This window comes from Emydura macquarii, unplaced genomic scaffold, assembly GCF_026122565.2.
Source record: "Emydura macquarii macquarii isolate MOO-44397 ecotype Brisbane River unplaced genomic scaffold, CSIRO-AGI_Emac_v2 contig_2676, whole genome shotgun sequence".
Lineage (NCBI taxonomy): Eukaryota > Metazoa > Chordata > Testudines > Chelidae > Emydura > Emydura macquarii.
The window spans coordinates 11,195,454-11,220,863 of NW_027132813.1; the positions used below are offsets into that span (position 1 = coordinate 11,195,454).

Below are 25,410 nucleotides of genomic sequence, written 5' to 3' on the forward strand. Positions count from 1 at the left end.
CTTCCCTCAACCCATTTGTTTTAATTGATTATGGTTATGACATACATTACAATATGTAACCAGGAAAGGACCATTTATTGTATATGAACCTATAAATGTATGTCCTGCTCCAGGGACAGAAGTAGGCTAGTAAAAGCCTATACATGTTGCAAGCCCTTTGGGATTCAGAGGAAAAATCAGGCCAAACCATAAGTACCCCACTCTGATGTTCTTTCCCGCCTCAATTGTAGTAATATACTCAGGTCTACCAGTAGTTAAGAAGTCCAATTTCTTGGCAAGTGCCTTTTTCACCATGCCAATTAACCCAACAAAACATAACCTAGATTGTTACAGACACAAACCAGAGCCTACAGAAAATTTTTTTGCCCAAATAGCTGAGATAAGTGTTCTGTTCTGGATTTTTATGAAAAAAAACTTTTGTTTTCTACAATGTGATAATTATGCTGCGGAGGTTAAGTAAAGAGATCTTTATTGTTCTTGTTCTGTTACAGATCAAATAAATATAGTATTCCAGGAAGAAAAGAGACTTGATCATCACATGTTCTGGATTATGGTTTTTCTCTTTGCAACCCAGAAGCATAGACTCCCCGCCCCCCACACACACTTTTTTTTTTTTTTTTTTGGTGAGTTAAAAAGAGTAAAATCAGGGTTGAATTTGGCCCTGTATGATGATATATAACTACCATTTATATGCTGCCTTAGCCAACAGAACACACTGTACTTAAATTAAAGTTAAGGCTAAATATCCATAAGTCAGCTCCTTAATGTAATATGATTATAGTTAATAAGACATTAACAACGTAAGCATTTATTCCATTTTAAAAAGAAAAACACTGGATTTCTCACGAGTGAACGGCTGTCTTCCTCAATGTTGACACCTTGCTCACGCACAATATACCTTCCTTCAACCATATGTGGTACTTCGGTGTTCTCTTGTCCCAGCTGGAGACGAGACACCAGTTTTGTTTTTGGCAATTTGCTCCACTCATCCATCTGGGTTAGATATCTTCGACCCTAATGATGAAAAACAGTAACTCGATATGAATCACCAAATTCTGATTATGCCTACATTATAGTCTCATTATGAGTCATACTATCACATGCAAAAATATATATATATTATCAGAGTCCAGAGCTTAAAATTACCAGTCAATCACAAGGCTTTGGCTTTTTTTTCTTTTTTTTTTAAATTTATTTATTTATTTATTAAGGAGTTGGAACCAATAATCCACTTCTACAATGGCAACTTAAACAGCTTTGAGTTGTCTTCAGGCCTTTCACTGAAAGATGTATATACTTTTACTGCAATAAATATGAAGCAACTAAATTGTTTTCTACTATTTACTCATTTCTCTAAGAAAAATGAGCACACATCATCCATTAATAGCAATTTAGGTGGCAGTAAGACCAGAACAAAAGTTATTGCAGAAATATTTAAAAGAAAAATACATTTCTATGATAAAAGATGTATAATTAATAGCCATATTTTTTTAAATATCACTTGCAGGATATGCATAGTTTCAAAGTTGAGAAAGCTGGAAAAAATTTTTAACTAAATCCAGCACTAGATAACCAGCTAAAATTTCTTCAAACAAACAAATCAACCATTCTCCTTTTTAACCATAAAAACATAAATACAGTAAATTAAGCCATTAAACCCAGGCTCATAACACAAACCCCCTTTACTCCTGAGTAAGAATAAGTCTCACTCTTAAATTGCCTTTCATCATACTAGAATGCAGCCACTTCTCTATATTTCACAGACAAGCCTCACCTCCACTTCAACCCACCCAACACCTCAAAACTACAGCCCCATAAATTCAGTCTCTGCAGGAACAATGATATTATCTGATTAGGTGAGGCTGTTAAGTGTCCTCATCTCAATAATTTCACTGGGAGTTGTGGGCATTCACCACCTTCAGATGTTGCTCAGCATTTTGCAGCATCGGAATCAATACTGGCTACATAACTCACACCAGGCCAGATTTAAATTAGCATGGAATTACTCTGGATTACCACCTGATAAACTGAGGTTAGAATCTGGCTCAGGATGGCTAGCTCACTGCATAGAGACAGTCAGTTATAGATCCACAGGCTGCAAATTTTATCCACCATGCAGTGTCAAGACCTGCCTACCAATGGGTCAGTGAAAAGCAGATTTTTCTCCCTCAATCATTTTTGTAAAGCCGAGGAAGATACATAATTGGACGAAAAGTGTCACAGACTATATGTGGTTCCTTCATCTTCAGCATTTCAGCCCTGATCCACGCTACAAACTTATGTTGGCATAACTACGTTGCTCAGTTATACAGACCTAACAACCAGCTCCTCCTGTCAAGGGCTTCTCCTGGAAGGGCTTTTCAGGGAGGTGGAGTACCTATGCCAACAGGAGAAGCACTGCCATTGGCTTAGACATTGTCTTTACTGAAGTGCTACAGCGGTGCACCTTCTGATATCAGTAATTTACAACATCTCTTTAAAGGATTAAAATACCACGCATTAGTGATAGGTAAGGCTATAAGTTAGTCACAGATTCAGTGATTTTACATGATCTCCGCAACTTCAGTCCCACAGCTCCAGGGCTACATTTCAATATATCTATGATTTATTGTTTATGTACCGCATTCTGTCCATGACTTTTAATAAAAATACCCATGACAAAAGTTTAGCTTTAGTGATAGGCCACCAAAAAGCCATCAGATGGTAATGATCTTCAGTCTCTACCAATCTGGACAAGACTTTAAATTGTTCATGTAATGTAATGATTTTTTTTAAAAGGCATCTTATGATGTGGCTCCATTATTGGTCCTATGAGCCATCCAGACCCACTTGTTTCCTTTTACATGTAAGAGACATTTCCCTAATTTGGGGATTTCGTACATTGCATTTTCAGTAACAACTATTTTTTCATGCACAATACAGTTTGGTTATCTCTACACATTCTGTATTGGAAAGGTTGGGAGGCAGGCACATAAGAAGTGCAAGGGATCCTCCTGCCAATCAACAGGAATACCCTACACATTCAGACAGCGTGGCCATTTTAGGCATAACCTTTAGAACTACCTGGAAAGCAGTTCCCAGTTCCAACTCTTTCTGTGGGAATTTACAGAAAACTAGTCACCAATAATAATAATAAATATATACAGGGCCAGGTTTACAATGGTGCCAGTGGTGCCATGGCCCCAGGCCCACACCTCACTCCGCCTGTGTTCCACCCTGAGATTCCACCCTAGACCCCACCACCGCTTGGCCTCTCCCCCCACCCATTTCTGCTTGGCCTGCCGCAGGAGGAGAGCGTAAGCCTCTGTCCTTCTCCTGCTGTGCTGTCCCCCCCCTCCGCATGCTCAACCCCTGTCCTGGGGTGCTAAGCTCAGGCAGGGAGAGGAAGGGGGAGGACCAGCCACTTCTCAAAAAACCCTACCCTCTTCAGTGCAGTGAGAAGAGCATTAGATGTGACTTTGCTATTGTTAGTAGAAGTTGTGCATTTTGTCCTCTGTGCAGCTATTGAAATCTCAAGGATTTTAATTCTAATCCTGTTCTGGTATATATACACAATATATAGCTTTGTTGTATAATTTTACTGTTATGTAGCGTTTGTTACCATGTCCAGTTACATCACAAAGGCAAACAGCTAAAATGTGACAAGTTTTAAAGTGCTTATATACAAATGCTAGAAGTCTAAATACTAAGATGAGTGAACTTGAGTGCCTCATATTCAATGAAGATATTGATATAATTGGCCTCATAGAAACTTGGTAGAATGAGTAATCAGCGTGACACAGTAATACCAGGCTTCAGAATATATCATATGACAAGATAGGTCATACTGGTGGAGAAGTGGCACTAAATGTGAAAGAAAGCATATAAAGTCAAATGAAGTAAAAATCTTAGATGAACCATACTGTACCATAGAATCTCTATGAATAGTAATTCTATGCTTGAGCAGTAGGGATATACTACCAAACACCCAACCAGGATGGTGATAGTGAAATGCTTAGGGAGATGAGAGGCTATAAAAATTAAAATCTCAACAATGGGGGATTTCAACTATCCCCATATTGACTGGGTACATGTGACCTCAGGATAGGATGCAGAGATAAAGTTTCTTGACATCTTAAATGCCTGCTTCTTGGAGCAGCTAGTCCCAGAACCCACAAGGAGAAAGACAATTTTGATTTAATCCTAAATGGAGCACAAGGACTGGTCCAAGAGGTGAATATAGCTGAACCGCTTGGTAATAGTGACCAAAATAAAATTTAACATTTCGGGGGGGGACACGACAAAAGCCGTCCACCACGGTAGCATTTAATTTCAGAAAGGGGAGCTACACAAAAATTAGGATGTGAGGGATATTCCCAAACCTGAGCCATACTTTTTAGGTAACATATCTGAGGAACTGTCCCAGACTGAGTGGCATTAGAGGAGATTTTAGAACAAAGTGACAAATTAAACAGTATTATGTCACCAGGACAAGATGGTATTCAACCAAGAGTTCTGAAGAAACTCAAATGTGAAATTGCAGAACTACTAACTGTGATATGCAACCTATCATTTAAATCAGCTTCTGTACTATTTGACTGGAGGATAGCTAATATGATGCCAATTTTTTAAAAAGGCCCTAGAGGTGATCCTGGCTAGTACAGGCCTGTAAGCCTAGCTTAAGTGCAAGGCAAATTGGTGGAAATTTTAAGTAAAGAACAAAATTATCAGACACATAGGTAAATACAATTTGCTGGAGAAGAGCCAACATGATTTTTGTAAAGCGAAATCATGACCTCCCAATCTACTAGAATTCTCTGAGGGGGTCAACAAGCATGCAGACAAGGGTGATCCAGTGGATATAGTGTACTTTGATTTTCAGAAAGCTTACTTTGCTTAAGAGGCTTCGGTGAAAGGCTATCATGGGATAAGAGGGAAGGTCCTCTCCTGGATCAGTAACTGGTTAAAAGATAGGAAACAAAGGGTAGTAATAAATGGTCAGTTTTCAGAATGGAGAGAGGTAGATAGTGGTGCCCCTCCAGGATCAGTACTGGGACCAGTACTGTTCAACATATTCGTAAATGATCCATAAAAAGAGGTAAACAGGGAGGTGGCAAAATTTGCAGGCGACACAAAACTACTCAAGATAGTTAAGTCCAAAGCAGACTGCAAAGAGTTACAAAGGGATCTCACAAAACTGGATGACTGGCAACAAAATGGCAGATGAAATTCAATGTTGATAAACGCAAAATAATGCACAATGGAAACCATAATCCCAACTATACATATGAAACGATGGGATCTAAATTAGCTGTTATCACTCAAGAAATAGATCTTGGAGTCATTGTGGATAGTTCTCTGAAAACATCCACTCAATGTACAGTGGCTTTCAAAAAAGCTAACACGATGTTGGGAATAATTAGGAAAGGGATAGAAAGAACACAGAAAAGATATTGCCTCTTTATAAATCCATAGTACACCCACCTATTGAATACTGAGGGCAGATCAGGTTGCCCCATCTCACAAAAGATATATTGGAATTGGAAAAGGTACAGAAAAGGGCAACAAAAATGATTAGGGGTATGGAAAAGCTTCCATATGATGAGAGATTAATAAGACTAACTTTTCAGAGACTACTAAGGGGGGGATATGATAGAGTTCTATAAAATCATAACCGGTGTGGAGAAAGTAAATAGGAAAGTTTTATTTACTCCTCATAACACAAGAACTAGGGTTACCAAATGAAATTAATAGGCAGCAGGTTTAAAACAAAAAAGTATTTCTTCACACAATGCAGTCAGCCTGTGGAACTCCTTGCCAGAGGAAATCATGAAAGCCAAGACTATTAACGGGATTCAAAAATAGGTAAGTTTATGGAGGACTGGTCCACCAAATGCTATTAGCCAGGATGGGCAGGGTTGTTTGCCAGAAGCTGACAATGGATGACAGGATGGATCACTTAATTGCTTGTTGTTTATTCCCTCTGAAGCACCTGGCATTGGCCACTGTAGGAAGACAGGATACTGGTCTAGATGGACCATTGGTCTGACCCAGTATGGCGTTCTTATGTTCTTTGATTTTGGATGCCAAAGAAATTAAACACTACTCTTATTTATCAGATTAAGACATTATTTATAAATAAGTGTCCAGCTTTAGAAAGTGCCATGCATTAAGTGGTCAAAAATTGTATGAGGTTATGAAGGACCAAAGTAGGCTAATTTATGGGGGAAAATTTCATGCATGCTTATGCCTGCATTTCTTGTAAGTGGATAGTTGGTCCATATGATTAAGTTATCTAGTTTATCAGAAAAGAAGTATATGGACATATAAAGGCAAATCATACAGTGACTTCATTCACCTTGCTTAAACCCCTGGGGTGAGGGGGAGGGAGGTGGAGAAGACTGAGTGACAGCGAAGGGGGAGGAGGGATAACAGCAAGTGGTGTGGCCTCTCCGAGTGGGAGAGGAGAGGTCGGGGGGGAGGGGGGGGGGGTGAAGAGGCAACATGAGGTGGAAGTTCGGACGCTTGTGCCATAGTGTCCCATGGGGTCCCACAAATATGCTTGGCACCAGGCCCACAAAAGGTTAATTCAGCGCTGAATATATGGTGCCAATTTAGCAAAGCACTTCAGAACACGCTTAAGTCTCATATACATGTGCAGAAGTGCTTTGCTAAATGTGTTCTTTCACAAAGTTCTTAAACTCACGTAACCTATGAACATTTGGTAATGTTACTGTCTCAATAATAATGATAGTAAAATCATTCACCAGCTGGGAGTGATTCTCAACTTGCTCTCACCCACACTTCCAGGCTCACTTTGTCCTACCACTAAGAAACTGTAGTTTATATATAAAGTCCCAGTAGAGAAGCATCATGTCTACTCTCATGTGAGCTCTCTCCTCAGGCCCTATGCCACCAGCACTCCTAGCTATCTTTATGATACCACTGACTTCCTGAGAAAACTACAATCCACCGGTCATCTCCCAGAAAACACCAATCTAGCCACTATGGATGTAGAAGCTCTCTACACCAACATTCCATACAAAGATGAACTACACTCCATCAGGAACATTTTCCCTGATGATCATAGAATCATAGAATATTAGAGTTGGAAGGGACCTCAGGAGGTCATCTAGTCCAACCCCCTGCTCAAAGCAGGACTAACCTCAGCTATATCATCCCAGCTAGGGCTTTGTCAACCCTCAGCTTAAAAACCTCTAAGGATGGAGATTCCACCACCTCCCTAGGTAACCCATTCCAGTGCTTCACCACCCTCCTAGTGAAAAACTTTTTCCTAATGTCCAACCTAGACCTCCCGCCCTGCAACTTGAGACCATTGCTCCTTGTTCTGTCATCTGCCACCACTGAGAACAGCCTAGCCCCATCCTCCCTGGAACCCCCTTTCAGGTAGTTAAAGGCCGCTATCAAATCCCCCCTCATTCTGGCACACCTGGTAGCCGAACTTTGTGACTTTGTCCTGACCCACAACTACTTCAGATTTGGAGCCAACCTATACCTTCAAGTCAGTGGCACAGCTATGGGCACCCACATGGCCCCACAGTATGCCAACATTTTTATGGCTGACCTAGAACACCACTTCCTCGAAACTCGTCCCCAAGCATCTCTTTACCTACGCTACATAGCTGACATTTTCATCATCTGGACCCACGGGAAAGAGTCCCTCGAAGAATTCCACTGGAATTTCAATAATTTCCAACCCACCATGAACCTCAGCTTGGACCAGTCCACACAAGAAATCCACTTCCTGGACACTACAATACAAATAAGGGATGGTCACATTAATATCACCCTATACCGAAAACCAACTGACTGCAATACATACCTTCATGCCTCCAGCTTCCACCCTGGACACATTACACGATCCATTGTCTACAGCCAAGCCCTAAGATACAATCAGATTTGCTCCGATCCCTCAGACAGAGACAAACACCTAAAGGACCTCCATAAAACATTCTTAAAACTACAGTACCCAACTTGGGAGATGAAGAAACAAATTGACAGAGCCAGACAGGTACCCAGAAGTCACCTACTACAGAACAAACCCAACAAAGAAAACAGAACACCACTGGCCATCACCTACAGCCCCCAGCTAAAATCTCTCCAACACATCACTAGGAATCTACAACCTATCCTAGCAGATGATCCCTCACTCACTCAAGCTGTCGGAGGCAGGCCTATCCTAGCTTACAGACAGCCCCCCAACCTGAAGCAAATACTCACCAGCAACCGACAAGAACAAGAACACTAACCCAGGAACCTATCCCTGCAACAAACCCCGTTGCCAGCTCTCCCTGCACATCGACTCTAGAGACACCATCACAGGTCCTAACCACATCAGCCACACCATAAGGAGCTCATTCACCTGCACATCTACTAACATAATATATGCCATCATGTGCCAGCAATGCCCCTCTGCCATGTACATTGGCCAAACCAGACTGTCACTACGCACAAGAATAAATGGACACAAATCAGACATAAAAAATGGTAACATCCATAAGGCAGTAGGAGAGCATTTCAATCTCCCAGGACACTCTGTAGCTGACTTGAAAGTTGCCATACTTCTACCAAAAAACTTCAAAAACAGACTTCAGCGAGAAACTGCAGAGCTGAAACTCATATGCAAACTTGACACAAACAGACTGGGTCTGAATAGGGACTTGGAATGGTTCTCTCATTACAAGAAGTAATGGTCACTGTTCACACATTCTCACCTTCTAATCAACGATTGTGAATAGGCCTCATCTACCGTAACTGAATTTACTTTGTTAGCACTTGCCCTCCCCAGTTATATTTCTTACTCTTGGATATGTATGTGTGTGCGCGCATGCACGCACGCAACCTATGATTTCCATTTCATGCATTTGGTAAAGTGGGTTGCAGCCCACAAAAGCTTATGCCTGCAGAAATTTGTTAGTTTTTAAGGTGCTACAGGACTCTCATTGTTTTTGCTGTATACAGACTAACACGGCTACCCCTCTGGAACTTTTCATCATGTCTATAGTTAGCAGTTTGGGGGGGGGGGGGGGGTGTCAAGTACTCACCTGGAAAAAAAGCTCCTCACAGAGAGCAAAATTCAACCTAACATTATGAAGAGATTAGTTGGTTAATTATTTTCACTCAAAGAAGGGAAAAAATATTTTGTGACTGAATGGATTTGTCTACACACAAGTACAGGACATCTACAGGGTCCGATGAATTGGTAAACACCTTTAACTTATAAAAAAGTGCTTTATAATCACAATAAAATGAATAATCACTAACCTGAAAGAGGTATGGCCACCACTGTTTTAAAGCAGCAGTCTCCACCTCCCTCACCCAACCCCCCCCCCCCCCTTTACACTCACTGACTAAGCTACTGTGGACTTCCAGGTTAACGCTGGACATAGTCAAGAGTTGTCACAAGTTGACTCACTCACTAAACGTTAGCTTGGAGGAGACTTTTCTCCAATACCAATGACAGTTCTAGCACTCCTGAGCTGTTCTGGTGGGTTGGTTCGTTTCTGGGACCGCAACAGACGCCAGGTTTACCCTGCATGCCACGGACAATTAACGCCAGCCACCTGGTCAAGGTCACACATGAACGGCCAGACTCCGTGTGCCCCCGAGGTTTCGGCGGGCCAAGGCTTCCCTCCCCTCCCCTCCCCCCCCGCGGCGCGTTCCGCGTGCCGGGCCCGCGCTCCTTGGCCGCTGCCTCCCTGATGGACCCGCCTACCCGCGGCGGGCGGGCAGCCAGGAGAGGCAGCGCAGACCGTCTTCGGCAGCTTCGGCCCCAGACGCACGCCGAAGGGTCTCCCCGCCCTTTGTGCGGCGTTTCCCCGCTCTGTCCTTCCCCGGACCTGCTGCCCGGTATTCCCGCTGCCCCAGGCCGAGAGAGAGGCGTTCGCTCAGCTTCCCCCACGGTCCCTGACCGCAGGAGGGTTTCTTTCTGCAAACACCTCCCCCCTGGTCCGGGGCCCGGCCCGACCCCCAGCCAGGACTGCCCTCCCTTCCCGGCGCTGGGCGGAGAGGTGGCCTCTCCTCGCCCCTCCCCAACCCGCCCAGGAGACGGTTTCACCTCCCGCATCTTCCCCAGCTCGAGGAGGCGCCTCGCCACCTCACGGGAGGGAGTTTCTCCCACAAATGAGGAGGCTCCTCGCCCTACCTGCCCTGCCCTGCCCTGCCCTGCCCTGCGGCCTCACCACGTTCCCCTCAGGCTCCCTCCGGCGGGGCGCCAGGCGGTTCGGTTATCCCAACGGACGACGCACGCGGAGATTTCAAGCGCGTGCGCTGCATCCTGGCTGCAGAGTCTCGCTCCAGCCGGCAGGGGGCCCTGTGGCGACTGTGCTGGCAGCCCGCCCCACCCACCAGGGAGGCTACCTACATAGGCTAACCCCAAAACTCGCTGAGGGGGGGAGGCCTTGATGTTGCCCCACTGCTGCTGGTAGTTGGGCTCTTTCTCCTCCGGCGCACTGCCTCCTCGTCCTTCTATCACTCCATTCAGGGGACCACCCCGTTAACCTCATGCTACGTTTTTCTACCTCTAAACCAGTTTCTAATCTATAATAATGCTTAACTCTCTCTCACCTTTTGACTACTTCATCTACTACTACTACCACTTGAGAGCTCCCAATTAGATTGTAAACTCTTTGTAGCAGAATTTCCCCCCTCCTGTTTCTACAGCACTTGGCACTATGGGGTCCTAAATGAGGATTTTGGCACATCTGCAATACAAATAAAAAATTAAAGATTTTCAAAAGTCTCATGATTTTGGGACATTTAGCTATAGTGTTTTCTCTTGCCTTACTGCTTACATTTTGTATTGCAAGCACCTATACTTGCTGTATATATTGGTGTCTTAAGTAGCCTGCATACAGAGCATAATCTTCTCACTTTAGAAGCTAGGATTTTTTTGACTAACTACTTCTTTTTAAAATTATAAAGTTAGTGACAATGCTACTTTTGGTAATATCCCTCCCACAATGATGTTGAATTAAATTATAGTATTATCACTTTTACTTTTTGGATCAACTAGAGCTATATCTTGTACCAACTTTTTGGTATCATCTACCTAGTTGCCACAGAAGGACATTTTAAAAGTTCTTCACAGTTTAAGCAAATGAATCTATTTTAAAGAGACTGTAAATCACACTGTTAATAAGGCTTTCAAGATTTCACTGGAAGTTTCAAAAAACATGATGAAAGCAATTTGCTTACAAGATAATATAATCAGATGATATTTATTGCACTTCAACCAGAGAAAAATTTTAAAAGGTCAAAACTATTTAATATTTAAAAAACTGAATTCCTAACCAATATGTTCAAATTATACTGGTTAAAAAGTAATCTTGAGCACCTCACTATATAGTTTATGTCCTCTGACTAGTTGTTCATTAACTGTGGACTTCATAATTAAAAAAAAACTAAAACTGTATATTTTAAGAGTATCTTATCTAAACTTCCAGACTCTGCTGAAAACCTGAAAGAAATAAGTCCGCTCAGATCTGGTTAATCCATACATGGTTTATCCTAATGTGGGTATATCAAAGATTTAAATAGTGACTAATCTTTGATTTGTTAATCTGAAATGCTTAAATCCAAATAAAATATGAAGTTTGCAGAGACATATTAAACCGGTCTGACTGGATGAATTAGGAACAAATGTCACATTAAGGAATTGGGATCTCATATTTGATATGTTACCCAAAACCTCACTTAACTACACATCTATTTTCCCATTGATGTACAGGAGATTAACACTCAAAACTTCCATTAATGCTACTGTGTGTTACCATCAAACAATTATGAAAGAATAGCCCCATTAGAATTTTTTTAAGTTACATGGAAATAGTTATTTTTCCACTGCTAATCTGCATGCCTTTAAATTTGTAGCTGGGGACATTTTAATATGATTAATATTTGGTTTAAGAAAATTTAATACATGTGAAAGATTTGTGACTGATAGTCCCAGAGAGCAATGGCAGATCTTCCTTGTTATGCTGAGATAGGCTCAGCTAGTATGTGACACCACATGACACTCCATGTTGCTTCCAGCACAAAACCCAAAATCATTACTTAAACACAAGAATCAGTTTAAAAGATTCCTATCTATCTGGATGCAATAAAAGTTTTAATTGCAGTACTGAGTAAAGGTTTGCAAGACCTAAAATAACTGCACATTTGATTAGTCTTGATTGTGAGCAGCAGGTCAAGAGGAGCACAACTAGGGTTGGTTCCTCTAGCGTACTTGCACCAGGAAATTGTCCCCAACACTCTCCAATAACTTCCTGGATTGTCTGTGCACCACTGTATTGCTCTCCCTGCAGATGTCAGGGTGATTGAAGTCCCCCATGAGAATCAGGGTCTGCGATCTGGAAACTTCCGTAAGTTGTCTGAAAAAAGACTCATCTACCCCTCCTGGTCTGATGTTCTATAGTAGACACCCACCACAACATCATACTTCTTGCTTTTGCCTCTACACTTAATCCAGAGACTTTCAGAGTCTCTTAACAGGCTCTTCTAAGTTTCCTACTGGAGCTCCGAGCAGTCATATTGCTGTCTTACATACAGTGCAACTCCTCCACCTTTTCTCCCCTGCCTGTCCTTCCTGAACAGTTTATATCTATCCATGACAGTGCTCCAGTCATGTGAATTACCCCACCAAGTCTCTGTTATTCAAATCACATCATAGTTCCTTAGCTGTACCAGGATTTCCAATTCTTCCTGCTTGTTTCCCAGGTTTCTTGCATTCGTGTATAGGCACCTAAGATAACTAGCCGATTGCCCTACTTTCTCAGTATGAATCAGGAGGCCTCCTCTGTTGCACCCTCCTCCTTGTGCTTCCTCCCAGTATCCCACTTCCACATTTACCTCCGGGCTTAGGTCTCCATCTCCCGGCGAATCTAGTTTAAAGCCCTCCTCACTAGGTTAGCAAGCCTGTCTGCAAAGATGCTCTTCCTCCTCTTTATTAGGTGGATCCCAGATCTTCCTAGCAATCCTTCTTGGAACAACATCCCATGATTGAAAAATCCAAAGCCCTCTTTCAAACACCACCTGCGTAACCACACACTTATTTCCACAATTTGATGGTCCTTACCTGGACCTTTTCCTTCAAGAGGGAGGATGGACAAGAACACCACGTGCACCTCAAACTCCTTTATCCTTCTTCTCAGAGCCACAGTCTGCAGTGATCTGCTCAAGGTCGTTCTTGACAGTGTCATTGGTGCCACCATGGAGAAGTAGGAAAGGGTGGTAGTTGGAGGGCTTGATGAGTCTCCACAGACTGTCATTCTGAATTCTAGCTCCAGGCAAGCAGCACACTACTTGAGTTTCCCGGTCTGGATGGCAGATGGAGGGAGTCCCTGACCACCACCTTCCATGCCTTGCATACTATGCTTCTACTAATGCAACCCAAAATTGCATTTTTTTCCCCAACAACATCGCACTGTTGACTCATGTTGAGATTGTGGTTCACCATAACTCCCAGATCCCTCTCAGTGGTGTTGCTGCCACGCCAGTTATCCACAATTCTGTGCATTTGGTTTGTCATTGTTGAATTTCATTGTGTCGTCTATAGCCCAGTTCTCCATTTTATCATCAGGCATATTAATTCCACAGTCCTGATCAGATTCTATTTTGGATAATGAATATGTCTGTGCAAAATTTTGTATCAAGATACATATGAAACTTGCCTTGTAGAGGGTTTCTACATGAATCTCAGAGAAGATTTGGGCTGATCCAGGAACTATCCTTCCCTATCTACCAGGGCACTATTTATTTTGATTTTTTAAATTGCATGCATCTAGTGCATTGGATGAAAATGAATAAGCATAACTATTTAACAAAAATTACTATATCTCCCACTGATTCTTACTAAATTATTATTAATTTATTTTACAGTAATATCGAGGGGCTCTGATCATGGATCAGAGCTCTACAGTGCTGGGTGCTGCACAAACATAAAAATGCTCCCTGCCCCTGTCAAGCTAGATTATTATTTTTTGGTTCGTTTGGGACAGGGAAGGATCGAATTAGGATGAATGACACCAAGTCGGTGGAATCGATGATTAAATTTACTGAACCCATACACAGTTATCTTACTGGACTAATATACAGAAAAGTGAAAAGAGATTTCGTGTGCGAAAGGACAATGCACCACCCAGGACTTCTGCGTTAATGATTGCTAGGGACCAACGCAAGGCTACTACCGGAGAAGTACTAGGGTACCCATGTTGAGATCTCTTAGAGGTACAGACAGACGACACAGACAATATTATATCACAGTTATACTTACAACAAAGAAGAAACAGATTACTTTTATTTCGGCCAATACAGTTTGTTTGCCATCTTCTAGGACTCTGCAGATGGGAGAGAGCCACCCAGGGTGATCAGTCCTTAGCGGAGCAGGCTAGGTTACCATGCATCAGCCCACCGAGTAGACACGAGCATTAGTTACGGCCGTGTTTGGTTCGATCTCCTCCCTACCTGCTGCCGCCGCGCCTTGTGCTTTTATGAATACGCAAGAGCCGCTGCTGATGTGCTTTTGCTACAACTGGTTCAAATTTGCTGCATAACCTTCTAAGGCATGCATGCATGCATTGACTAACCCAATCGGGTGCCGCCATGAGTGGTTCTCCTTCTAAGGCAGGGCATACGTGCTGTTCATGTCATTCGTGAGCTACATGCGACTTGCACTGCTGAGTCAACCGTGCCCAGGCCACTTCCTGGTCCTGCATGGCTGAGAGCCAACATGTGGTGCGTGGCGATGCAGACGCCATAATATGCTTCTGCTTCTACTGCCCCAATCTAAAATCTAAATTTAAGATGAGAGAGAACAGGTGGATACAGCTGACAGGTGGGGGCAAAAGCACAAGGTAACAATGAGATAATAATGGTCAGCATGAAAACCAGTGGACACAAGCAGCCTATAGTCAAGTTTTGTAGGCATCACTGCAGAGGAGACTTTTAAAGAGAGACTTGAAGGAGGACAAAAAGGTTTGCAGATGTTAAATTGTTCATAAAAGAGAGCAAACATTTAGACATTTCTGTAAAGATAGTACATTTTGATCATTTTTTCCATTGTGGGTTAAGACTGAAGCATTTTTGCTCAATAGTAATTAACGGCACAGCAGAAGGATGATTTATTATACAGTATAATCAGTAAGAAATTGATTCAAAATGGCAGAGTAAAATTACAGCAGTTAACAACCATCTGAAGCAATATTTCCTAAGAAAATAAAATTGTTAATGCAGTCAGTGTAAAGACACAGTAACAGATTCATAAACATGTCACCACGTTCAAGAACCTGTGAATCCCAAGGGGAAATTAAAAAAAAAATCACATAATCAATAGATATGGACTCGTGGGAAACCTGTTAACTTTTGTAATCCAGCTAGTGCAGGAACAGAGGTAGGAAAATGTTTAGAGACAAGGAAAAACAGTTAATATTCACAGTACTGGAAAAGGACCATCTTGAGTAGTATAAAACTGAGTTATTTTTCCATCTTAAATTAAAGTGACTTGGAATAACCAAGTTACATGATTAGAAATTGGATTCACAGAAGCAAAATGTGTTAAAAGCCAGAGAGTTTGGGTTATAGACATATTTAACTGGCAGACACTTAATTTACAAGGCAATAATCCAAGCCCTCCCAAAGATAAATTAAGTGGCCGTAGGTCAAATATCTTATTCTGATGGAATCATATTGCTTTGCTTTTAAGGAATATAGAATGCTCATCTTGTTTAGAGCTGTGCTGAAATACCATCTTTACTTGAGTTTGGTGTAGGTGGTTATTGCAGCTCCCATCCCATGGGGCTGGGCCCAGGTCCCTGCTCCAGGCTTTGTAGCCTGGTGCACAGGGTCCCAGCATGGCTTAGGTTTGGCCCAACCGCCCCTCAGTCACAATAGGGAGTGTCCAAGTCAAATTTGAATGAGTGGTGTTGCAATCTGGTGAATGGGGTTGCAGCATCATTCACTCAAATTTGGTCCACCTGCCCCTCTGTCATCATGTGGCCAATCCTGAGCTACACTGCAACCCTGTGCACCAAGCTACAATGCCTGAAGCGAGGAGCCAGGCTCAGCTCCGGGAGACAGGAGCCTCCATTGAGGGGTGAGTGTGGGGTGGGCTCGCTTAGAAAATCCTTCCCCCAGGGCATCCTGTCCCCCACAGGACAGAATAAAATGAAAACACAAAATTCCCCCAAAATACAACAAAAAAGTATACAAAATAAAGAAAATTTCATGGGGGTCTAACTATAATTGTAAGAGATCAGAGAGAACAGGTTTTTCTGTTTTGTTAGTTTATATATATTGTTCATCTGACAGCACTTTGTGGATAGTCAATTTCATTGTTTCTACAAAACATGGTTCCTCTGTTATTCATGTGTTTCCTTCCCATGACAAGATAGAGAAAAAAATTGTAATTGAAAAATGTGCCGTTAAAAATAGAGAAATTGGCAAGGGAACAAAGGGGAAGTTGCAGTATCTGAAATTACTTTTAACCTATATTTTAAAATTCACTAGACTTTCAAGTTGACTCCAGTTAGCAATGTAATTCATGATTCAGCAAAGGGCTTAAATATTTTAAGAACAAGTGCAATTCCATTCCAACTCAGCAATGCACTTAAACTGAACAGAGACTTTAAGTGGTTATTTGTAATAGGCAATGTTTATTAATATACACTTTTTATTATAACAAAGTCTCTTTGTATCTGATAGCCATCTAAAGAATAAAAGCTTATACACGCAATAACCCCATTATTATAGGTATAGCAGAAACATGGTGGAATAGTAGTCATGATGGGAATATGGATATTGAAGGGTATGTGCTGTTCAGGAAGGAGAAATAAAGGTAAAGGAGGTGGAGCAGCATAGTATATTAATGACAAAGTAGATTGCAAAGAAATTAGAAGTGATAGTATGGATAAAATGGAATCTGTTTGGGTCAAAGCACTTTGGGGAAGAATGGTAACAGAAGCTCCATTGGGATAGTGCTTGGAGTATGCTACAGACCCTCAGGATCTGTGTTGGATATTGATTAAGACTTTCAATATTATTAATGAAATAAATACTGGTGGGAATTGTGTGATTATGGAAGAATTAAATTCCCAGATATAGACTGGAGGACAAATGCTACTGATAATGGTAGGGCCTAGATATTCCTGGATGTGATAGCCAACAGATTTCTTAACCAAATAGTTACTGTACCAACAAGAGGTGATGTCATTTTAGATTTAGTATTAGTAAATAGCAAGGACCTCAGAAGAACTGGTTGTAGAGGACAACCTTGGTTCAAATGATCATGACTTAATTCAGTTTAAACTAAATGAAAGGATCAATCAAAAATTGCTATTCAGCTACAGTCCTTGATTTCAAAAGAGCAAATGTTAAAAAACATAAGGGAATTAGGTAGGGAAGTTGACTGTACTGAAAAACTCAAGGATCTGAATATGGAGGAAGCATGAAATTACTTTAACTCAAAGTTGCAGAAACTATCTGGAGACTGCATCCCAAGCAAGGGGAAAAACCTCATAGGGAAGGGCTGCAAACCAAACTGGATGAATAAATATCTCAAATAGGTTATTAGGAGAAAACAGAAAGTCTACAAGGAGTGGAAGAAGGGATGGATCATCAAGAAAACCTACCTCTTGGAGGCCAGGAAGTGTAAGGAAAAAGTGAGAACTGTCAAAAGCCAAGCAGAGCTGGACCTTGCAAAGGAAATTAAAACCAATAGTAAAAAGTTCTTTAGCCATATACATAAAAAGGAAAGAAGAAATGGGATTGCTAAACAATGAGGATGGGGTGGAGATTAAAGATAATCTAGGTATGGCCCAAATACTTTGTCTTGGTTTTTAATAAGTGTAATGAGGAGCTTGGGGGCAGTGGCAGGATGACTAATGAGAATAAGTGTGCAGAAGTAGAAATGACCACATCCAAGTTGGAAGCCAAACTCAAACAGCTTAATGGGACTGTGAGGGGGAATACTCCCCACACTGGCTCTGCAAGGCTGAATTGGGTCAAATGGGCCCAATCAGCCAATTAAACTGCACTCTGGGAGAATTAAGCCTAGGAGGAAAGAACTAATTCGGTAATTAAGCTCACGTGTGTGGGAAAAGATGGGGCTTATATAAAGACAGGAAATTGGAAGCAGAGGAAGCTATACGGAAGTATTCTGCAGTCACTCCCTTTGAGGAGGGAGGCTATAGAGACAAGTAGCCCATGCTCACTCCTTGGGAGAAGGGAGTTGAGAGGCTGGCAAATCCAGAGAAGTGAAGAGGCCAGGAGGTAAGGAAGAGGCTCAGGGAAAAGCATCAACTTGCAGGAGGGTTGATGGTTGCTGTTTAGAGGGTCCCTGAGCCAGAATCTGGAGTAGAGTGGATCCACATTCCCCTACCAGCCACTGAGGGAATGACACCTGGGGCAGTAAATGGGAGGACTGCCTGAGACTGCTGGTGAACAGGGACTACACATCCTTGGAAGGGGAAAACACACAGCGACCTAGCCGGAAGGCTGAGTCACAAAGAGGACACTGCAGTTCTTGGGGAGAGAGAGAGAGAGGCTGAAGGCTGAGAGAGAGGCAGAGTGTAATCACTGGAAAAGAGTATTAGTTTGGCAGAGCTAATCCACAGAATGGCCAGGAAAAGGTGCCATACAGTATGACTGGAGAATTGCAGATACAGTACCTATATTTAAGAAAGGTGGGGGGGAAATGAACAGGGAAACTATTGGCCCACTAGTTTGACCTCAGTTGTATGCAAGGTATTAGAACAAATTTTGAAGACATAATTAAAGATAGATTGTAATTAGGATAAAATACATCATGGGTTTACAAAAGGTAGATTGTGCCAGACCAATGTGATCTTTCTTTGAGAAGATAACTGTTTTTCAAGACAAAGGAATTGCAGTAGATCTAATCTACTTGGATTTTGGTAAAGCACTTGATACAATTTTGCATGGGAAATTATTAATTAAATTGGAGAAGATGGGGATTTATATGGGAACTGAAAGGTGGGCAAACAACTGGTTAAGGGGAGACTACAACAGCCATGCTGAAACGTGAATTTTTAGGTTCGGAGATTACTAATGGAATTCCTCAGGAATCAATCTTGGACCCAATCTCCTTTGACGTTTTCATTAATGAAGTTGGCTTAAAAAGTAGGAGAGTGCTAACATTTTCAGATGACACAAATTTGGGACATATTGCCAGTGCGGAGGAGGACCAGAATATTATACAAGAAGCTCAGCATGACCTTGAAAACTGGACTAACAGAAATGGTATGAAAGTTAGTACAGTACTGCAAGATCATCCACTTCAGGACTAACAAGAGTTTTTGCTATAAACCTGCGGATTTACCAGTTGGCCTAGACAAAGGGGACGTATTGATTGATCACAGGATGAATATGAGCCACCAACGCGATGCAGCTGTGAAAGAGGCTAATGCAATCTTAAGATGCATCAGGCAAGGTATTTCCAGTAGAGTTAGTGTTATTACCATTGTACAAGGCACAAGTGAGGCCTCATCTGGAATAATATGTGCAGTTCTTGTCTCCCATTGTTAAGGAAGATGAACTCAAACTGGAACAGGTGCCTAGAAGGGCTTGCAGGATGATCAGAGGAATGGAGAACCTGCCTTACAAGGAGAGATGGGGAGGTTGGCTTGTTTAGCCTAACACAACTAAGGCTAAGGGGAGATATGATTGCTCCCTATAAATACATCAAAGGGATGAAAACCAGAGAGGGAAAAGAGTTATTTAAGTGCCATTGTTGGCACAAGCACAAATAGATATAAACTTGCCATAAACAAGTTTAGGCTTAAAATTAGACAAAGGTTTCAAACCATCAGGAGTGAAGTTCTGGAACAGCCTTAACATTGCCTACAATGGCACATCGCCCATCTGGGACTGATTTTAGCAAAGTATCTCCAACTGGTGGATGCTCTGTCTCTGGTAATTCCCTGAGATTTTCAGAGTTTGGGGGAATTACAGGTTATGGGAGAGGAATTCTGACTTCTTCCACATGCGGGACAACTACCTTCTGCCCCAAATGGAAGAAACTCTGCTGGGTTTTTTTCCTACACCAGGAAGAATGGGGCCTTACGTGTGAAAGATGAGATTAGTACACATGGCTGTGTTGCATTTCCATTATCTCCAAGCATCATTTCACCCCTAAAGGTACATTATATAAGGAAGATACTAAAAACATACAGCTGGCCCAGTGATATAGCCTTCAATTAGCACTCCATCTCCATTTCCTGAGCCTAAACTCCCACACCAATAGGCCTGACAGGTCTATGAAGGAAGCACGCTCAGCACCTATGGAAAGGAATGGCTCATTTTACTTTCAACTATCTCTGTAGATAGGTTAGAAGTAGAATTCGACATTTCAGAAGGGAAGTCCCATTCAGTCCTTTTTGGTCAGTGATGATTGCAAGTGTAGAGAGAAGAAATCTAATGTTGGGAGGGGAAAAGTGTAAAATTATTTTTTCTTGGAAAATTAAGTGTGATCATATACTAATCTAAAATGCATGGAGATGAACTAAGAGTTCCTTCATACAGCAGTAGCTGCAACAGAGTTACTAACAAGAAGTGACTCTGCACTGAATGACCAACAGACTGGCTTTAACCTTAATTTGGTTATGAGGAGGAGGAGAAATCCTGAATTTCAAGAGACAGGTAGATTAATATGCCTTTTAGAACTTGAGAGAGTGAAGCTTAAATAACCACAGATGAGACTCTTAACATAAGATTGAAAAACCTCATTTATATGCAGAGTTGCAAGTGGGGTGAGAGAAAATACATGTTGACAGCACAATTTTAGGTCCCAGTCTCACTTAGGGATAGTCAGAACTGGTTCAATCAGTTGGCAAATCCATCTCTGATTCAATTTCAACGAAGTCAATGTTTTTATACATGTCAAATACTCTAGTGTCTGCTTTTTTAGTACTGCCCAATAAGGAGAAGAATTGAATGTTACTATTTTGGTAGCTAAGTCCAAGAGACTAATATTACCAGATGTAAATAGATATATGCCTTCAGATATATCACAACCAGTTCTCTATAGTATAGTTGAAATGCTTTAAATAATGAATTATCTTAGACTGACTGTAGCCGGGAGGGGTGGTCCCCCTCTGAGGAGGACCCAGAGAGGGAGCCAGACCCACCCTGGCTGATAGAGCCCTCCCCCAGGGGGAGCCCTGACCAGAAGCAGGTGGGTGGGTCTAGGCCTTTAAAGGCCCCAGTGGCCCCACTTGACCGGAAGCAGGGGGGCAGAGCTAGGCCTTTAAGAGCCAGGCTGGTGAATTCAGTTAAAGAGAGACAGCCGAGGGGGAAGGACGTGTCTCCTCCTGAGCTCCTAGCTAAGGCCGGGCTGGGGAGCCGTGCCAGAAGAGAGCAGCAGGCCTTAAACCCAGCCTGGGGATCCTCAGAGGCCTCCCCCCCAGTACCCCACGGCCTGGGAGTTAGAGGAGGGCCCACCAGCGGACCCCACGGCCTGGGAGCCGGAGGAAGACCCATCGGGGCTCCCCGCTGACTACGAGCCTGAGGAGAACTCCCCTGAGACACCCGTGTACAACTTATGAATTCTGGTTGATGTTATGAAGTTGTTGTATCATGGAATGCCTCTATGTGGATGTGTAATTCACCATATGCTGAGAGGGGCTGTAGTTTCTCTGCCAGAGTTGGTCTTAAACCTTAATGGTTGCCTATTCCAGTGGAAATATCTTGGGACAATGGACTGACTGAAGCTGTGAGAAGTTAGTCCCACCAACTTCTCTGAAAGGAAAGTGAGTAGAAAATCCCTAGCAGCGGAACAAAGAAACCCAGTGGGTTTTGAGGGACTCACGGGCCAAAGATTCAGAAAGCTATAGGCAGGAGAGAAGGACATACTTTTTGTAGCAGGTGTATCTTGTTCAACTGTGGGGACCAGCCAAGGTCAGAGACAGGCAACTGACCTAGAGAAGGGGAGAGGCTTCGTGATTCTGAAGAGAAGCCATGAGCTGCAGGAGAAGGATCCTGGACACTCTACAGTACTCTGCCCAAGCCCAAAGAACTCCCCAGAATGGTGAGGAAACTGAGGCAAGCAAATGCATAGAAAGGTGTTTATTATGTTGTCTATACTTGTGTATCTCTTATGCTGCTAAGTAAAAGAATAATGGTGTTTAGAATCCTATGACCGTTAATTAGTATGCTGCAGATTTAAGTTCTTAAAGAGCATGCCCTAAAGTACTGCATGCCTTCATCTCTGCTTTGTAAGAACAGTTAAAGCAGTTTCACAGAACTGATAAATTTTACTGACCAGCTCTGGAAAGTCAACAGGAAGTGCCAGTTTATATCGCAAAGGATCCATTAGGCCCCTTTTCTGATTGCTGAAGGCAAAGATTCTTAATAAGAATGTTAACTGATTGTTTGTGACAAACTTGCAAACTGTGTGCAGTTTGGTTTCCTGATAAAATATGAGCCTGTTAATGTTGATGGTAAAAATTAAATGCTGATTTTTATATGCATCTAGGACTTGGTGAAAAGATGTCAACTAACTTACAATTCATTTCAATATATCAATAATTCAATAGATAACTAATGAGTTATATTCCTGGCACACTGTGTATTCATTGTTTGCACTGGATACACTCTCCAGAACAGCTACTTAGATAAGTCCCTCCCAAAAAAAAGAGGTTTTTAAACCGTTCTAAAAAAATAGTCCAAAATCCTGCCTTGCACATGAACCACACTCCATACTGACCAGATCATGTCTCTAAATACTAATATTTTTGCTTATATGGTTATTTATACTTCATACCATGTCTGACACAAAACATTTACTGCTTTAGTATATTTGGTCCTGTGTACCATATGTTCATAGATCCAAGGCCAGAAGAGACCAGTGTAATCAACTAGTTGGACCTCCTATATAAGTCACAAAAATTCCACAAAATAATTCCTACAGCATGTCTTTAAATCCAATCTTGATTTAAAAACTGTCAGTGATGGAGAATCCACCATAACCCTTGGTAAATTGTTCCAGTGGTCAATTACATTAATTGTTAAAAAAAATGCCTTATTTCCAGTCTGAATATGTCTAGCTTCAACTTCCAGCCATTGGATCATGTTATACGTTTTTCTACTACATTGAACAGACCATTATCAAATGCTTGTTCTCCATATAGGCACTGACAGACTGTAATCATGTCACCCCTTAAACTTCTCTTTAAGTCAAATAGACTCAAGGAGCTTAATCTATCACTGAGTCATATTTCCCAATCCTTTAATCATTCTCATGGTTATTCTCTGAACCCTCGCTATTTTATTAACATTCTTCTTGAATTGTAGACATTAGAACTGGACACAGTATTCCAGCAGCAGTCAAACCAGTGCCAAATAGAACGATAAAATGATCTCTCTACTCCTACCATTGTTGTCTTTTTTTGCTGTTAACTGAGCATTCTACAATAAAACCAAATTTAGAAAATAAATGTAAATATCTACAATATGCACAGAGGCCCACATCCACAGAAGGACTCAGATGCCTAAACCCCAGATTTAAGAATCAGTGCAATCAAGGAAACCCCCACTCCGCTGCTGCCAAACCTGTAGGTGCCTAAATTAATTTGGTGCCTAAACTTTGCTGTAAAAGTTCCCTAAGTGCCTAAGTTTCTTCCTCTGGCCAGGCACACTGCTATGTCACGCTAGGTGTCCAGATGCCTATCTCTAGCAGAAGCCCAAGGATGATCCACAAAATAGGGGAAGATTGGCATCATTCAAAAATTGTGGTGGTGCTAATGTTTAGCACAATAGTCAGAGCCCTCATCCAGGATGGCAAAGACCAGGTTCAATTCCCCCCTCTGCCTAATGGGGAGAAAAAGGATTTGAACAGGGGGTCTTCCACCTCTCAGAACAGTGTTCTAACCAGGCTTGCCAATGGGAGGCAAGGAGGGCAATTGCCCTACAACCTAGTGATTTAAAAGGGCCCAAGTGGAAGGGAGGATAGATATGTATTCTCCTCTCCTCTACACCCCCTCTTCTCCCAAGGTACTTGCACTTGCACTCCTCTGAGCTGAGCTTACTTATTATATGCTATGCAGGTTCCTGGGCAGTTGAGGAGGTATCTGCTACTCAGCTTCCTGGGTTCATCTGTAATCTTGCTGGGGAGTCCAAGGGACCTGGGAAGCTGAGTAGCAGATGCTGCCTGCTCAGCTGCCTGGGAACCTGCATAGCGCATAATAAATAATAAAAACTTCCAGCAGAAGCCCACTCGTACCTCAGCCATTCCTTTTTAGGGGGCCATTGACTGTTCTGCTCAAGGGCCCAGAATTGTTGTCGGTGGGCCTGGTTCTAACCACTGGGCTATGAGATATTCTGATGTGGAGCTCCCTCAGTCTCTCCTGTTGAAACTGTTTTATTTTGGATACATACTTAGTCACTGGGCTAGAGAGTGAGAGAGAATTACTCTATAGTTTGGTGGTGAGAGCACATACGTGGGAGGTGAGACACCAAACATCTATTCCTTCTACTCCATTGACTCTTTAATTGTTTATCCAAAGTGGAACAGCTTCAAAGGAGAGATTGAGGTAGGATAAATAACATACTTAAAATGACAGCATGTTCATGAACTCTTCAACTCCCACACAGTATTCTGGACTCAGAGATGGAACTGGAACTGCAAACAAGGAATCGGATGGAAGTGCTGTGCCAGCAGATCACCACTCACTAGAAGGTCTTCTTGGGATACAGGAAGAGATTTTTCAAAGGCTGGAGGAGCCTATTTGCTGATGTTGTGACTTCCTCTCCCCAAGGTGGCCAGTTCTGGAGATTCTGGAATATCAGTCTTCTCTAAGGTGGTCTGCTGACCTGAAAGGGAAGGCTTTTCAGCCTTACCCTGTAGACTTGTGCTTTATACATTTTGCTTGATCCACTTTGCAGTACCTTCCTCCAAGTCATTGGACAAATCAGGTGCAAGATCTACTTTAGAGCCAGGCAGCTCAGTCCGATAAAGTTTGTTTTAAGTCACTGTTAGTGAGTATCAACTTGGAAAAATTCCACTTAAGATAGCAATTTTTTAAATAATTGGTATTTTCCATGCAACAGAGATTGTTGGTCTGTGATACCCCTCTAGTCCCCCCACCCGTGCCCCCTTTCCCCCCAAAAAAAATAAAAAATTCAGACACACAGGACCACTTTTGAGGAATCACACATGGTTTTATCTGGGTCAAATGTCTTTAAATTACTTTGTAACCAGCTTATGGAAAATTCACTATAAAATTTGTATAAAATAACTAATGGGAAAAACCCTAGCACAACAAAACCCATTTCTCAAACATTAGACAGAATATCAATGTTTATTTTTAACCTTTTTTGGTATTTTTAGCTAATTAAATTTTCACAGTTGCACAAAATTTAAACATTTTCCCCTTATTTTTATTGATTTAAATTTTCACT

General features: G+C 42.0%; 1 protein-coding gene across 1 annotated transcript in view; it reads right to left on the reverse strand.

The window, feature by feature from the left end:
• The window catches only part of DNAH14 (dynein axonemal heavy chain 14), a 584,657-nt gene extending 575,065 nt beyond the window's left edge, over positions 1-9,592 (reverse strand). Inside the window, exons 1-3 of the mRNA XM_067564773.1 lie at positions 9,532-9,592; positions 9,045-9,081; positions 847-1,014 (exon numbers count right to left, since the gene is read on the reverse strand). Of these exons, the coding sequence (XP_067420874.1) occupies positions 847-1,014; positions 9,045-9,081; positions 9,532-9,581 (255 nt within the window). The 5' untranslated portion in view covers positions 9,582-9,592. The remainder of the gene's footprint in view (positions 1-846; positions 1,015-9,044; positions 9,082-9,531) is intronic.
• Positions 9,593-25,410: the final 15,818 nt, after the last annotated feature.